Consider the following 13,902-nt stretch of genomic DNA (forward strand, 5'->3'; position numbering starts at 1 on the left):
TATGTGACAAATTAGCATGCTATTATGAAAATTAATTAAGGGAATTGAATTTTAATTGCATTGCTGCTGCAACACAGACGACATCACCTACAAAAATAAAATATACATTTGTGATATTAACAGTTTTTCACTTCATATATAATTAAACTGATATCTGTTGATTTTTCTTAAAAATTACAAATAAATAAAGATAATGAAAACGGATAAGAAACGGGATCGTGTGTTTCGGAGGTTTAATAAATTAGTTATAGTTTTGAAAAGTAGTTTAAAGGAATTTATTAAACAAAACATGGCTCCAATCTAGATTATCTTCGTAATATAAGTACGCAGAAGTTAATTTTTGAAACACTTTTACATTGCGTTTTAATTTGTTGCGACGCACAGAAAGAATATTTTACTCGATTGAACGCAAGCAAGAACGTTCGATCTCTTCGAGTTTAAAGATTTATCAGTCAAAAGATCTTTTTTCCTTTCAAGCCGAAGTCCGTGATAAAACTTTCGCGAACGCGGCGCCAGCCGAGGTATAAGGACTCGGCGCGTTCAAATGGAAGCGCGAGAGGAAAATAATTGGCGCGTGCCGGCCACGAGCCGCGAGCCGAGGGACACGCGATTGCACAGTGGCGTAGCGATCGATCCGATACAGTCCCGATTCCGAATTTGTCCCCGACGTCCGCTCCGAATCGCACGTGAAAAATGCACGCGATGAAAATAGAACGGTTGATTGGTAGGGCCTGAGACGACGTACTGCACTCGCGGCCAACGCAGCGACGTTCTCTCGCGCGATTAGAGAGGAGATTTCTCCGCGCTAATTCCTCCGTTTACGCGTCTATTACCGCGGTTACATAATCCGATTTGATTACCGCTTCAGTTTAGCGATTCTGTTTCATGCGAACAATAGTCACGGTGACTTGCCGAAAGGAGAAGCACGCTAAGAAAAACGGGCGTGGAAAATGTCTGTTGAAAGATTTGCCATTTGGTGCACAAAAGAGCATTGTTAACGTAATGGCGAGCCGTTCCGAAAATCGAGATAAACTTTGTTTACAGAAAATTATAAATTAGATGATAAATGATGATAAATGGTACATATTATGCGCGTACATAATATGCGGATACATTAATCAAGTTTAATAAGTCATGACGGTTTCCCAGTTAGCGATTAAAGCGCTTGACCTTATGAAGAAATTAATAGAGTGACCTGCGATTCGGCGCGGACAGTTCGCCCGATTCAGAGCGCGGCGCAGCTAAAGAACATACTGTGTATATAACACGGCCGATTCTCTCGACAATTTTTATCAGCCAATCGCAAAGGGTACATAAAATGGGAGGAAAAATTTATGATTGAAAATTCTTGATGGAAAATGAAGAAAAAAGAAGAAGCAATTAAGCATATCTTCATATCAATTTTTTAAAGAAGGATTGGAATGTGTCAGAGAATGGAAAATGTTGAATAAATTCTTTTGACATTTGAACTTGCATAGATTAATTGATCCATCAAGAATATTTCTACGCGTACTTCATATTACATTATTATAATAATTAAAAGTTCATATAAATGTCGCGTATATTTATAATATCAAGCTATTAGAATTGCAGTAGCTTAATAAGAGCGGGAATGCGGATGAGACAATGAATTCGAAATGACACTCTGCTCTTTGGGACTAAATGCCGCCTATTGGCGCCCACGATACGGGACGCGCGGCGCGACGCGCGTCGCGGCGCCTCGAAGCGGAGCGGCCTCAGACTGCGGCTCACTATTCTCACTAATCACTTCAGTCGGTTTAGTTCGCGCACGGTCGCCACGGTGTGAGGACGTGCGCTTGACGCTTCTCGGCGCGTGCACTTGCCGGAGGGACAGAAGGCGAGAGATACCGGCGGTCCGTGTCGCCTTGCTCGTGCACCTCATCACACCACGGTCTGTCCATGCGAATACCGAACGACTGCCAGTCATGATCTCCGCCGAGACGCGTTATCTTCTACCTAGCACGCTCCTCCTGCTGTGCAACCTCGTGGTCGCGACGTACGCCCGGTCCTGGGGTAAGTCATGTGAGAGACGTGGCGACAGGTGACGCGGGGACGATCGACGGCGTGTCATCATCGAGGATGACACGCCGCGCCGGTCGAACGGGCGCCGCGATCAAACGCACCGGGGTTTCGGCGGGCACCGCCGCACGCAGAGGGGAATCGAACGCACACCACGACGGCCGGCCCGTATCCATGCGCCCGTATCCGTACACGTACGCGCGCGCCCGCGTGTTGGTGCACGAGCGCCGACTCCATTCACCCAGAGCAGCCCGTCACGTACGCCACTTTTGCGCGCTCGCGGCCGCGTTCTTTAACGCCGCGCGCGAAAACTGAATGAAACGCGACGGCGATCGGCGATCCGCGCCCACGTCGGCTCGTCGCCGATCGTCCGGCGCCCCGCGATCGGCCGCCCGCGCTCGCCCTTGCACCTGTTTTACGTAACGAATGTCAGCGCGTCGCGCCGCCGGGGTGACGACCGCGCGCGCACGAACGTCAATGGGAAATTGGAGCGGGCGGATCGCGATGACCGCGAGATCGTTGGGAGGGACCGGTACGTTTCCGCGACGGTGTCGGAGAATGTCATGGAAATTCAGGTCAATCCAGGCTCCGCTTTTCTCGCGAGGATCCCCTCTCATTTATAAGCGCCCGCGCGCGTTTTTTTTTTTTTTTTTTTTTTCGACGGAGCGTATTTTAGCGGACGAGGCCTTGCGACCTTATCTCGTTTTGCGGTGTAACAGGAAATAGAAAGCCGTTGCACCTTGAGCCGATTTCCGATTCCTAACAGCACGAGAGAGAGAGAGAAGGCGAGAGGAGACGAGAGCGCGCGATAATAGAAACAATTAAGATCGCTTAAAAATCGGGGGGGCCGAAGAGTTCATTCCCATCTCTCGGCGCGTCGTTAATACGGATAATCGGGGACATAATCGATACGCAATAGTACACGCGAGTGTTGACGCTAGCACGCTTTGGGAAAGCCAGTAGTCAAAGATCAAAGTCGTGTGGAGCACGATAATGTAAATAATAATATTACATAACCAGGGAAGAAACCGTTTCTCTATCGAGACGCAATTAGTTGTACGATTTCTCTTTGGCCCCAGCTTCTAATCTCATCCTCTCTCTCCTTTTCCGCTTCTCCTTATCTTCGTCATACGATTAGGCTTAATATGTATATTTTAAATACCACCGAGCGGAAAGTTATAAATAGAATCAAGTACGCGACCATCTCACGGTCTCGAAGATGACTGATTAGTCTTGAAAAAAAAAAAATCGCAAGATTGTTGCAGTTGCTATGGACTCCTTGACTATTGCTTCGTGAACATGATGTAACATTAATGGCGAATACGGTTTTTTTTTTTTTTTTTTTTGGTAAACAGAAGATGTGCAAATAAAAACCATCGCGTCACGCCGTTTCGAGCGGAATAACGATCTTCTCGCGACGGTCAAGGTTTCAACGCGCGCGCATGTGTGTGCGTCTTGAATCACGCATGAAAAATCTCGCACAAAAAAAGTCGGAAAAAAGGAAAAAAAACATGGACTCGTGTCGTGGTGTAAATGAGTTGCGACGGCGTGTCGCAAAGCGCGAACTTAATTTTCATAAATCTGCCTTTTCCTCCAGTGCCGCGGTAATTCGATCAAGGTGGATTCGCGCGTCTTTCCAAAACGTTCGCGAATTGTACGCGCGGAAACGCGCGCTCGGATTTCCATTGTTCGCTTTGAAAGCTTCGAGAAACCATAAACGACATTCCGAGGAGTAAAATGTCACTATGCCGCAGCAAAATTTCGTTCTTGCCGTTGTTGACGCGAGAGATTTATCGTTATTATCATTTGGAAGGTAGGTTTTTTTAATGATATTTGCTTCAGAGCTTGTAACCAAGCGATGATCGCTTGATCGAGCAAATAATTCAGAATTGAACAATAGAATAGTATTTTGAGTGTACGATTCTCAACGTTACATCTGACTAAGCAAGTAATGCGTAATGTTGCCGAGGGAAGCTGCGCGTTAAGGATCGGCCGCGGTGTTTACGATATTTCGTGATGCATAATGCATAACGAACTGCCATAAAACAGAAAAATAGATCTGTCTGGCTCGCGGTAGCTTAATCGTAATCGGGCAATTATTAATCTCACGTGTATAAATGGTAATAAAATACGGCATTATTTACGAGGTCACAGGAGACGGAACGGTAACGTAGAGATGCACGCATGTAAATAATAATTAGAAAAATAAATATAATAAACTACAAATAAAAGAGGAATAAGTCTGTCCTTTATTGCTACCGACAATGAATTATTCTTTCCACGCTGATCTTATTTCCCTCTTGGCAACATGGCGCTTTGTTTTAATTATATAAAAAGCATCGAAGAGAGAGCAGCGCGAATTTAATATTAATAAACGGCACCGTTTGCAACGTCGAACACGTGTCGTTTCATTGACTATTCGAATGATAATAAATACTCTATCTATCTATTTATCTTAAATAGCTGCGATCCAGCAATTGTATTATTCAACACCGGAGCGCAGAGATCACTGGAACAGCTATCGCTAGAACGTCGTCGCGCGATAAGCGATCGCGTTTCCTTTCCTCGACGCCTGACTCGCAGTCGGCCGTCGAGGAAAACGAAAGAGAGACGACGAGATAGCCCATCTAAAAATCCGATGAACCCAATAAGTCACTTGGTCGCACTTTATTTATATATAATTTATGCGACCGCGCGCGATAAATTCTTATGCTAGTTTGCGACTTTATAGAGTATTTCCTGCAGAAATTTCCGCTCGACGCGCGTTAAATCTCTGTTGTATAATCCCGCAGTGTCCACTCGTTCGGTCGTAACTTCGCGGGTCGGTTAATAAACCGTGTAAATTCGCTTCGTAACGCGGCGAGGTTACAACTCTGCCTAAGTAAAAAAATGCAACAGCCGCGATATCTTATCGATTTGCGCGCGTCTACGTGCACGCGTACGAAATAAATACGCGGAAATGCGACACTTAACAAGTCGTTTAGTTATCCCTCTCTCTCACTCTTCTTCCGCGTCATTCTCACTTCGCCGCGTTTATCTTACTCATTAATCCTATCGCGTGACCATCTATTGTAATTATGCACATACTGCACTGTAACATAGAACTCTTTACTTTGTAAAAAATTCGTTTGTGCATTTTCCGTTACCGCGCTTGAAAATGCATATCAGACATGCAAATTAAAGCAGTTTCGTTTATTTCCTTTATCTACAGCGCTTAATCTCGTTGCTGTCCGTCAAAATCTTAATCTGTATCGTTATGACATAATAATTATTCGGTAATAGATGTATAGTGTGCAAGTGTAACGAAAATCAAAGTTATTTTAGAAAGAATGTATATGAGTTTTCCGATAAATACATCGAAGCGTAATTGTTTCGCGCGGAAAACGCAACAGACTCTCAAGTGGCGCGCGACGTGCGATCGTAGTTCCCCGATAATTGGCGCGGAAATACCATCGCTAAGGTTGTAGGTATTTTCCTTCGATAACCGTGCTATCGCTGACAATCTCGAGCGCTGCACAAGGTTCACTTGACGTAATGCTTACGTAATCACAAGAACGATCTATGGTATAGATTAGTTTCTGACTATTATCGATGATAAGAGTTCAAGAGCGATGATTTGTAGATTAAACTACGATGACGATTTTTTCTGCAATTTACTTGCACGCACTGCAAAGACAATTGCTTTTAAATGTTTATTTTATCGAGATTTAATTAAATAGAAGCTTATTCGTCAGAACTTTATTTCGCTATAAATCTTATTCCCGGAAGCCTTACTGATTTTATGCGACTAAAAACGCCTTGCTCGTCTTTTTTTTTGAGATTACATTCTGAATTAAGGCTTTTTTTTCTGCAGACTTGGCCGTGGTGATCGGTAACGAAATCGACTTTTTCGCGCGTAACAGTACACCTATGGGCCATGCCAGCATCGGAGAAGCAATTGCTCTGACCGGAGTAACGTACGATGATACCACACGAACGATGTATTTGTCTGACGTAAAGAACAACGTGTCTATATTCAGCAACGACCTCACGGAGAGGAATTTCACGTCAACGCCCCTGTTGAAAAGTAAGTACAGAAGTCACACAAATTAACTCCTTCAATTACCGTAACGAGGTCGAAATACGATAATAATCTCGTGATTATTTTGAGAAGTATAAGTTCAAAAAAAAGATTCATAATTCTTTTTTTTAGTTCACTCTGCTATCTTTGTCCAAACAATCTCGTGTCCAAATCCACCTTAATATATTTTTTAACGTATTAGAGATCCATAAAGTCATCGTTAAATTGCAGTTTTACCGATTTTTGGGTATCCATTATCTAAAGGTAAAAATTATCTAATAAAAATATTGAGTAAAGGTTTCTATAAAATTCTGTCTGTGAAACCTGGAATTCGATAGAAAAATTATTTTGTCAATACAAAAATAATTTTTCTATAGAATTCCAGGTTTTACAAAAAAAAATTTTATAGAAATCATTAATACTTTGTTAAATAACGGATATCTACGTTCTTTAATTTTTTTTGTCTATGCAGTCGAGACTTAAAAACTATTATTTACTAGGCAAATCAAGTTGACAAAAAAAATGAGAGCATTCCGTCAGAGAAAAGCGTTTTACTCTATCTTATGATTATAGTTAAGGACATTTCTAAAAGCTTTTTACTGATTACGAAAAAGTGTAACTTAACGATAAATAGAATGACCTTTTTGAGTCTATTTAAAAAAAAGGCATGTAAAGTATGTCGATTATTCTTCACATTTCTCGAAGCTTATTGTTAGCGCTTTCTGCCGATTGCTTCTCTCATTGCCCTTACTTTGTAAGCGGCTATCATCGCATATTTTAACAATTATGCGTATCAAGGAGTTAATATTGTAATATAATGTAATTGCATTTAAACGTTGTATAGTGAAAAGTTAAATAGCGTGCGCGAAGCGCGCACCTGTGATGGCTAATACGTTAAAAAAACATATTAGGATGGGTAAAGATTGTTTGGACACGATATCTTGATGTGATGATATTTATTATATTTAAATAATAAATCAAAAATGTTTGCATGAACATCAAACGTTGGCTCTCACAGTTCCTTTATGTTAATTTGAATTTTTAATCTTCTGAATCTTTGTTAATTACAGTTTTTTTATTTAAATATATATTTCTTAATATATTATTTATTTGCATAAGATTGATTGTATATTTATGAGATACGTTATATACTTGAGAAGTTTTCTCGTTCATTGATTAACTAGTTTTATCGATAAGTTAATCTTATCGATTTGTTATAATACGAAAATGAAAAAGAAATGTAGAAGGTATCAAAATTCACGTAAACGCAATTTTTACGTTCATCGTAAATGTCAACGAAATCGCTTTCGCTTAATAAGGCAAATTTTTAAAATGCGAGAAATTCCGTTTGCCACATGGTTCACAGACTGCACGTGCGCGATTCAACTAAACCGGTTTCATTGATGAAATGTCATTTACTTGGACATAATTGTAAATTGAAAAGATCCCTCGCGCGGATTACCTCGCGATCAACGTCATCGATTATTGCATATCGAGGATTCATTTTCTTTTGAGAACGCACAATCTCTTGCTAAATGTTATAACGAAGACATTACGTAAATTAACATTGAAAAAAATGCTCGCGCGTGTTTTCCTCTTTGGAAATCCCTGCGGCGCGGAAGCTCGAAATAAAATGTGTTTACCGTGGAACGTAAACATGACCTATGAGATGTTCTTTATGATCGCTGTTACATCATTGCATTGCGTGTGCGTAGAAGAGAAGGGAATGCACGTCGACGGGATCGTTTTCGACGCGCCATCGCGCACTTTGCTCTGGGTTGACGCCTTGAAGGAGATCATCGGGAAGATGCACGTGCCGCTGAACGGTGAACCGGGCGATCCTGTCGTTTTGCACAATCTCACCGGGAGCAATCCACGTGGTATCGCCCTCGACGTGTGTAACAGGTGTGCCATTTATAATGTCCTGCGTCACAGGAATTACTCCTACCGTCCGCTGATCCGTTCGTAGAATCGAGAAATGCCAAACGGTTATCAATAGAAATTGTAAATCGTAGTATATAAATAGAAATCACGAAAATGCATCGAAGGACCAAGGCTTCAAGTATATTAATTCTTAAAAAATTTTATTAATTTTATTATATCGGAAATATATATAATTTGGAAATTACTCTAGCAATACATTATGATTTGATATATTATGAATAAAGCAATGTAGCATAAAATAGAAGTATTAAATAAAATACAGTACAAGAATTGATCCCATATGGACAGCTGTCGCAGCAATTCCCAATACATTCGCCCGTCAGCGAATGCTTTATAATAAATTTAAAAAAAAAGAAATAAAAGCGCAGCTGAAAATGTGAGCCTGAAAAAAGCGTTAGTCTTGCTGGAATTTTCCGATCGGCTGTCCATTTCATCAAAGAAATCTTTTATGTAACAATATTTTATTATAATATATTCTATCATTGTGTATAAAAAATTATAAGAAATATCATATTTATTTTATATTTTTAAGAATTTATATCAAAGATAAATTTATAAATATAGTTGTTTGATTATCAATTAATGTGTTGTTTACTTCGCGTTCTGCCAATATCGAGCCAAAGAGGGGAGGAAAAAGCGATAGAAAATCGACAGTAAACGCAAACTTCTCTTTCAGCCGCATATACTGGGTGAACAGCAACATCTCGAATCCCAGTATCGAGTGTTCTAATCTCGACGGAAGCAATCGGATGATTGTCACCAGGGAGAATCTGTACGAGCCCCTGGCGGTGGCGATCGACCACGCGGAGCGGAAGCTGTACTGGATCGACGATGTCGAGGGGATCCACTTCAGGATCGAGCGTAGCAACTTGGACGGCAGCCAGCGGGAGTTGCTGGTTCAGAACAAGCGTCAGCAGCCGGTCCATCTGGCGGTGGACAACGAGGCGATATACTGGTCCGATTTGGTGCACAGCGCGGTCTGGACCATGCCGAAAAACGCCAAGCCTGAGGATTACCCGACCAAGTTCAAATCGTACTACGACCCCAGGAGGGACGCCGATCCGGCCGGCATCGTTACGCGCGACAACGTCGGTCGGATCGATTGCGTGACGATACCGTCGGCGACAGAGAAGAAAATGAAATTAGCGCTCGCTTCACGACCGGCGCCTGAAACGTTCAATAATTTAACTACTAGCACGGAGGAATCGGATTTGACCACCGAGAGCTCCAAGTACTGCCTAAACGACGGCCAACTGAACAAAACAAGCGACACATGTCGATGCAAACCAGGGTGAGTATAGCTTTAATAGCTCGCAAGTAGATTGTTAAATATATTACAGACAGAAATTTATATTAAATTAATTAATATTTATTTTAACATATATTTATTAATTCTATTAATTTTTATATATTTATATTATATATATATATATATATATATATATAAATTAATAGAAATAAAGACTGTCTACAGCATTTCAAATAAGATTGAGCCTGACCTATTCATTATAAAAGAAATTAAACTGACTTTATATAAAATGATAAAAATTTTATAACAAAAGTACAAAAGGTGTTGCATAACGAATGTATATTAAATTTTGAAACTTTTAAATTGCATAAATTTTTGTCATAAATTTATACGTTTGTAAAAAAATTTTACAGATAAATGATATCCATTAAATTTGCTACATATTTTCACGTTTGGTAGGCAATTTGTGAATTCTCATAATCTTTGCAGGTTCACTGGACCCTTTTGCGAAATTTCTCTATGTCATAATTACTGCCTACGTGGTAAATGTACTGTAGACCATCGCGGACTTCCCGAATGCAAATGCACGGGCACGTTTAGCGGCGCCCGCTGCGAGACGGATGTTTGCAATGGTTACTGCCTTTACGACGGCGAGTGTTCCGTCCAAGATGGAAGGCCATTCTGTAACTGTAAATATTCCAAAGGGGCCCGATGCGAGGAGCCGAACGACGTCGCGGAGATCTGCGCGATCTATTGCGCGAGCGATCGCGTCGAATTACCCAGCATCAGCGTAACATCGTGCAGGTATATACCACGTAAAAACGAGATTTCTCATTTACATTGACATTTTATTCTGTGCGTTTCCAATATTTAATAAGAATACAGAGAAAATAATCAGAAAATTAAGGATTACAATTACACTTAAAAATACCAACATTTTTAATAAAATCGAAAAATATAAATATTTAAAAAATAAAATTGTTGCAAATTGAGAGAAAATACGTATAATTTTGAAAACATCTATATGCACATAAATGCGATATATTAATATTTTTATTATGTACCAACAGGTGTACGGACTCTAATCAAACGGCCGAAAGAATTACGCTTACCAACAGTTTCCAGAATGATATGCTGCTACCGATATTCGTAGCCCTCACCGCTCTGTTTCTTCTAATGATCATCGTACTTAGTTACTACGTGAACAAATTACGGAGGCGACCGCGAATCAAGAGGCACTACGTGGTCAGTAAGGGTGTCACGCCGCTCACATCCCGACCGCAGATACCGAGCAATCAGTGCGAAATTACCATAGAGAATTGCTGCAACATGAATATCTGCGAAACTGTGAGTGCCATGCCATCTAAATAACGCCCCGTGTAATTGATAGCGTCGCGTCGACGTTGCTGACGCTAAGGAAATTTAAGAATCTCGCGTCTCGCACTTTGCTGCGAATGCAAAATCGTGACTCCTCGCAATCGCGGTTATCACGCTTTTCTGCAATTACGATAAGCCATTGGGGATGAAATGTTATTTTTGATTGACAAGAGCACGCGGTGGCACGACTCAAACTCTGACATTTTAACTTTGAACCGAAAAATGAAATATCTATTTTTCTCCGAGCCATTATCTTTATTATAGATTATAGATTATAGGTGGCCTTCTATTAATTTCCAAGGAAGATATCAAATTAATTTATGAGTAAGGATTTTAGGCTATATTTTTTGCCTACAAAAGATCGTACTTATTTGCGTACTTATTTTTGCGTATCTCTGCTTAAAAAAAAAACAGAAATTCGCGCTATGTGCTATTTAACTGCCTCACTAAAAACATTTTAAAGTGACGGCTTTCAGAACAGTATTTTGAATAGAACAGTATATTACATTGTGACTAATACTTCTAATAATTTATTGATTTTTTAAAATAATATTCAACTTTTTTATATACCATATTATTAAGAAGAAATGGATACCCGGTAAAAAAATGTGTAACGAAATATAAATATATATTATAAATATAGTTTATATATATTTACATATAAACTTTTTTACCGGTCAATGCAATGCGAAAAATATTTTTGTCATATAATTAATTTATATGATACACGGTAAACTTTCTAATTATTTACACCGTGTACTGCATTCTCAATCATCTTTATACAATCATTTTTTATCGACGATTTTATATATTTTCGTCGCTTTTATATATTTTTCCGCGTTAAAGATTCATGTTAATCATGACAACAGGAGTAAATATGCGATTGCCAATATTCTACATATAAGTGGAAAATCGTTAAATTATTTTTATGAATTTACTGTTATTTTATCCAATTTTATAACGATAATTTTGAAATCGACTTTGCCGAAGGAAAGAGGTCGGCATTAATTGAATCATTATCTCACACAATTAAAGAGAGGGCAAAGTCAAATTATGGTATCTTTACGAGTACAGTTAATGTGTTCACGCGTACATTTTAATTGTGCGTCCAATGTCAACGATCGAATTATGCTAAGATGAACTGAATCTGTTTTGCCATTACATTCCAATTTAGCAATCGGCTAAATTGGAATTCTCCGTACGGTGTTAATTGTGCGATAATGTTAACGGTTATAGTCTTGTTTTTTTTCCCGCGCGCAGCTCTAAAACATGGTGTACCGTATATTTTTGTTACTTGAAATAAACGACGGTTTATATTAAGAATATGACTTCCTACAAAGACGCCTGTAAAGTGCTCTAAGTACAGTTTTATAATTATTTGCAAATATCACAAAATTATGGTTCCATGCGTTTTCAAAGTAAGTTATCGTGCGCTAAGCTATTTCTAAATTTGTATAAATTTAAATGAATCAATTTATTTCTTTAATTTTGCGAAAAAAAAAAGGAATTAGCGACTGCCAGATAGATAACAGGATAATTTCGTTCTTTTGCAGCCGTGTTTCGAACCGAAATTACGAAATGGTGTGCCGAGGAGCAATAGTATGAAAAAGGAAGAGAAGAACTCCTTGTTGGATAATATGGAAGGTAATTCGTGCTAGCACATGCTACTCTCGTCTCGTCGCATGAAATGGCGAAAGCTCTGCGCGATCTTTGCACCGTGTTGGAGATCGTATTCACGGGACTGTTCCGCGTCTGTATATAATACGGCGACGAACTTTAGTATTGTTGTTAAGTTTGAAAACATCCGTGTTGATGGGATACGCACGAGCGCGCTATATCGACAACGATTTCGCTCCATCTTGGAAAAGGAAGCCAAAGGTCTTTTTAGAAAGTCCTATTTCTTAGTACGTCATACACGTTAGGGCTGTGTTTTAGAACCATTTTCTTTTTCACTAAGTAGGTCATTAAATTTATCATTTGACGATGGTCGACATTTGTTCTTTAGCAATTATAAGCATGGACATTACGTACTTTTTTTAAATCTACGAACGCAATCCCTCTCGCGCGCGCAAATAGCTCTAAAATTTTTATAACAAAGACATGATATGTTATTATAAATTATAATTCGAGGATATAAACAATTGCCTTTTTTCTAATTATATCGAATTACATATTTTCGAATTATATATTTCTCTTAAACTCTCTCTTTCGTAATTTATATAATATCATATAATAACTGAATTCGTTTCCTAAAACAATATTGCAAAATTTTAAATTTAATTTGAAAATATAAAATTTGTAACTTTTGTCTAAAATATGCAGATTTTGAGATTGTAAGACTGCATTGTCAAACAAAAACGATATTTAATTGAGACAAGCGAGCGAACGGAAACACGTACGATGCAGTTTAGAAATATTATCTGTCTGATAGATATCTACCGGCACAATAGATTTCTGATATGAGAAGCTGTACAATGCTTCTTATTTACATTTTGTTTCTGTTCGTTTCTCTTATATCATTTAGAAGAGAACTGAAATGTGTGCAAACTGGAAAGAGAGAGAGAGAGAGGGAGAGAGAGAGAGAAGGAGAGAGAAAGAATAAGGAAAAAGTAGCTATCGCAGTTACAAAGGGTGCGCAAAAGTTGCCTTAAGCGATAATTCTAATCGTTGCTCAAAGTACCACTGAGTACATTCCTGAAAGAAACTTAGATCGCGATATGGCGCCGCAGAGATGAGCGATTCTCTCAATCATTTTTTTTTGACTGAGCCATCCGTCAACGGACTTTACAGTACGTAATTATCATATATATCGATACAGAACAAAAGTTTTCGGAGTTAAGTAAACGGAGCTATAGTTCTGCCAATAAACGCTACAGGTATCCTCTCGAACGATACTATAAAACAAAACAAAAAAATTGACGATTCTCAAAATTGATACACTAGAAGAATCACGGATATTGATTGTACAAGTGCAAGTGTCGGAAACTTCTGCAAAAGTTTTACGGATCTGCAGTGCATTTTATTTTCACTGCGGACATCCGCGATATTCGAGTGAGGATCGGATTTATATACATCGTGACTCTTCGAATATTTTCCTACGTTTCATCTAGTTATACACCCCCCCCCCTCCCCCTGTAATGTCACATACGTATACGTGTAATATACAATTTAGTTGCCTAGACAATGCCACAGAAAGTTTCATATCGCTACTATGAGTTTACGCTTCCTGAGT

At 39.3% G+C, this 13,902-nt stretch overlaps 1 protein-coding gene across 1 annotated transcript; it reads left to right on the forward strand.

The window, feature by feature from the left end:
• Positions 1-1,786: 1,786 nt before the first annotated feature.
• Positions 1,787-12,773, forward strand: LOC105451155 (protein cueball). The gene is made up of 7 exons (XM_011691434.1): positions 1,787-2,034; positions 5,894-6,106; positions 7,816-8,005; positions 8,721-9,335; positions 9,783-10,097; positions 10,364-10,640; positions 12,224-12,773. The coding sequence occupies exons 1-7, from the start codon at positions 1,947-1,949 to the stop codon at positions 12,326-12,328; spliced, it is 1,803 nt and encodes a 600-aa protein (XP_011689736.1). The 5' UTR covers positions 1,787-1,946; the 3' UTR covers positions 12,329-12,773.
• The last annotated feature ends 1,129 nt before the right edge of the window (positions 12,774-13,902 follow it).

This window comes from Wasmannia auropunctata, unplaced genomic scaffold (assembly GCF_000956235.1).
Source record: "Wasmannia auropunctata unplaced genomic scaffold, wasmannia.A_1.0 LD336053.1, whole genome shotgun sequence".
Taxonomy (NCBI): domain Eukaryota; kingdom Metazoa; phylum Arthropoda; class Insecta; order Hymenoptera; family Formicidae; genus Wasmannia; species Wasmannia auropunctata.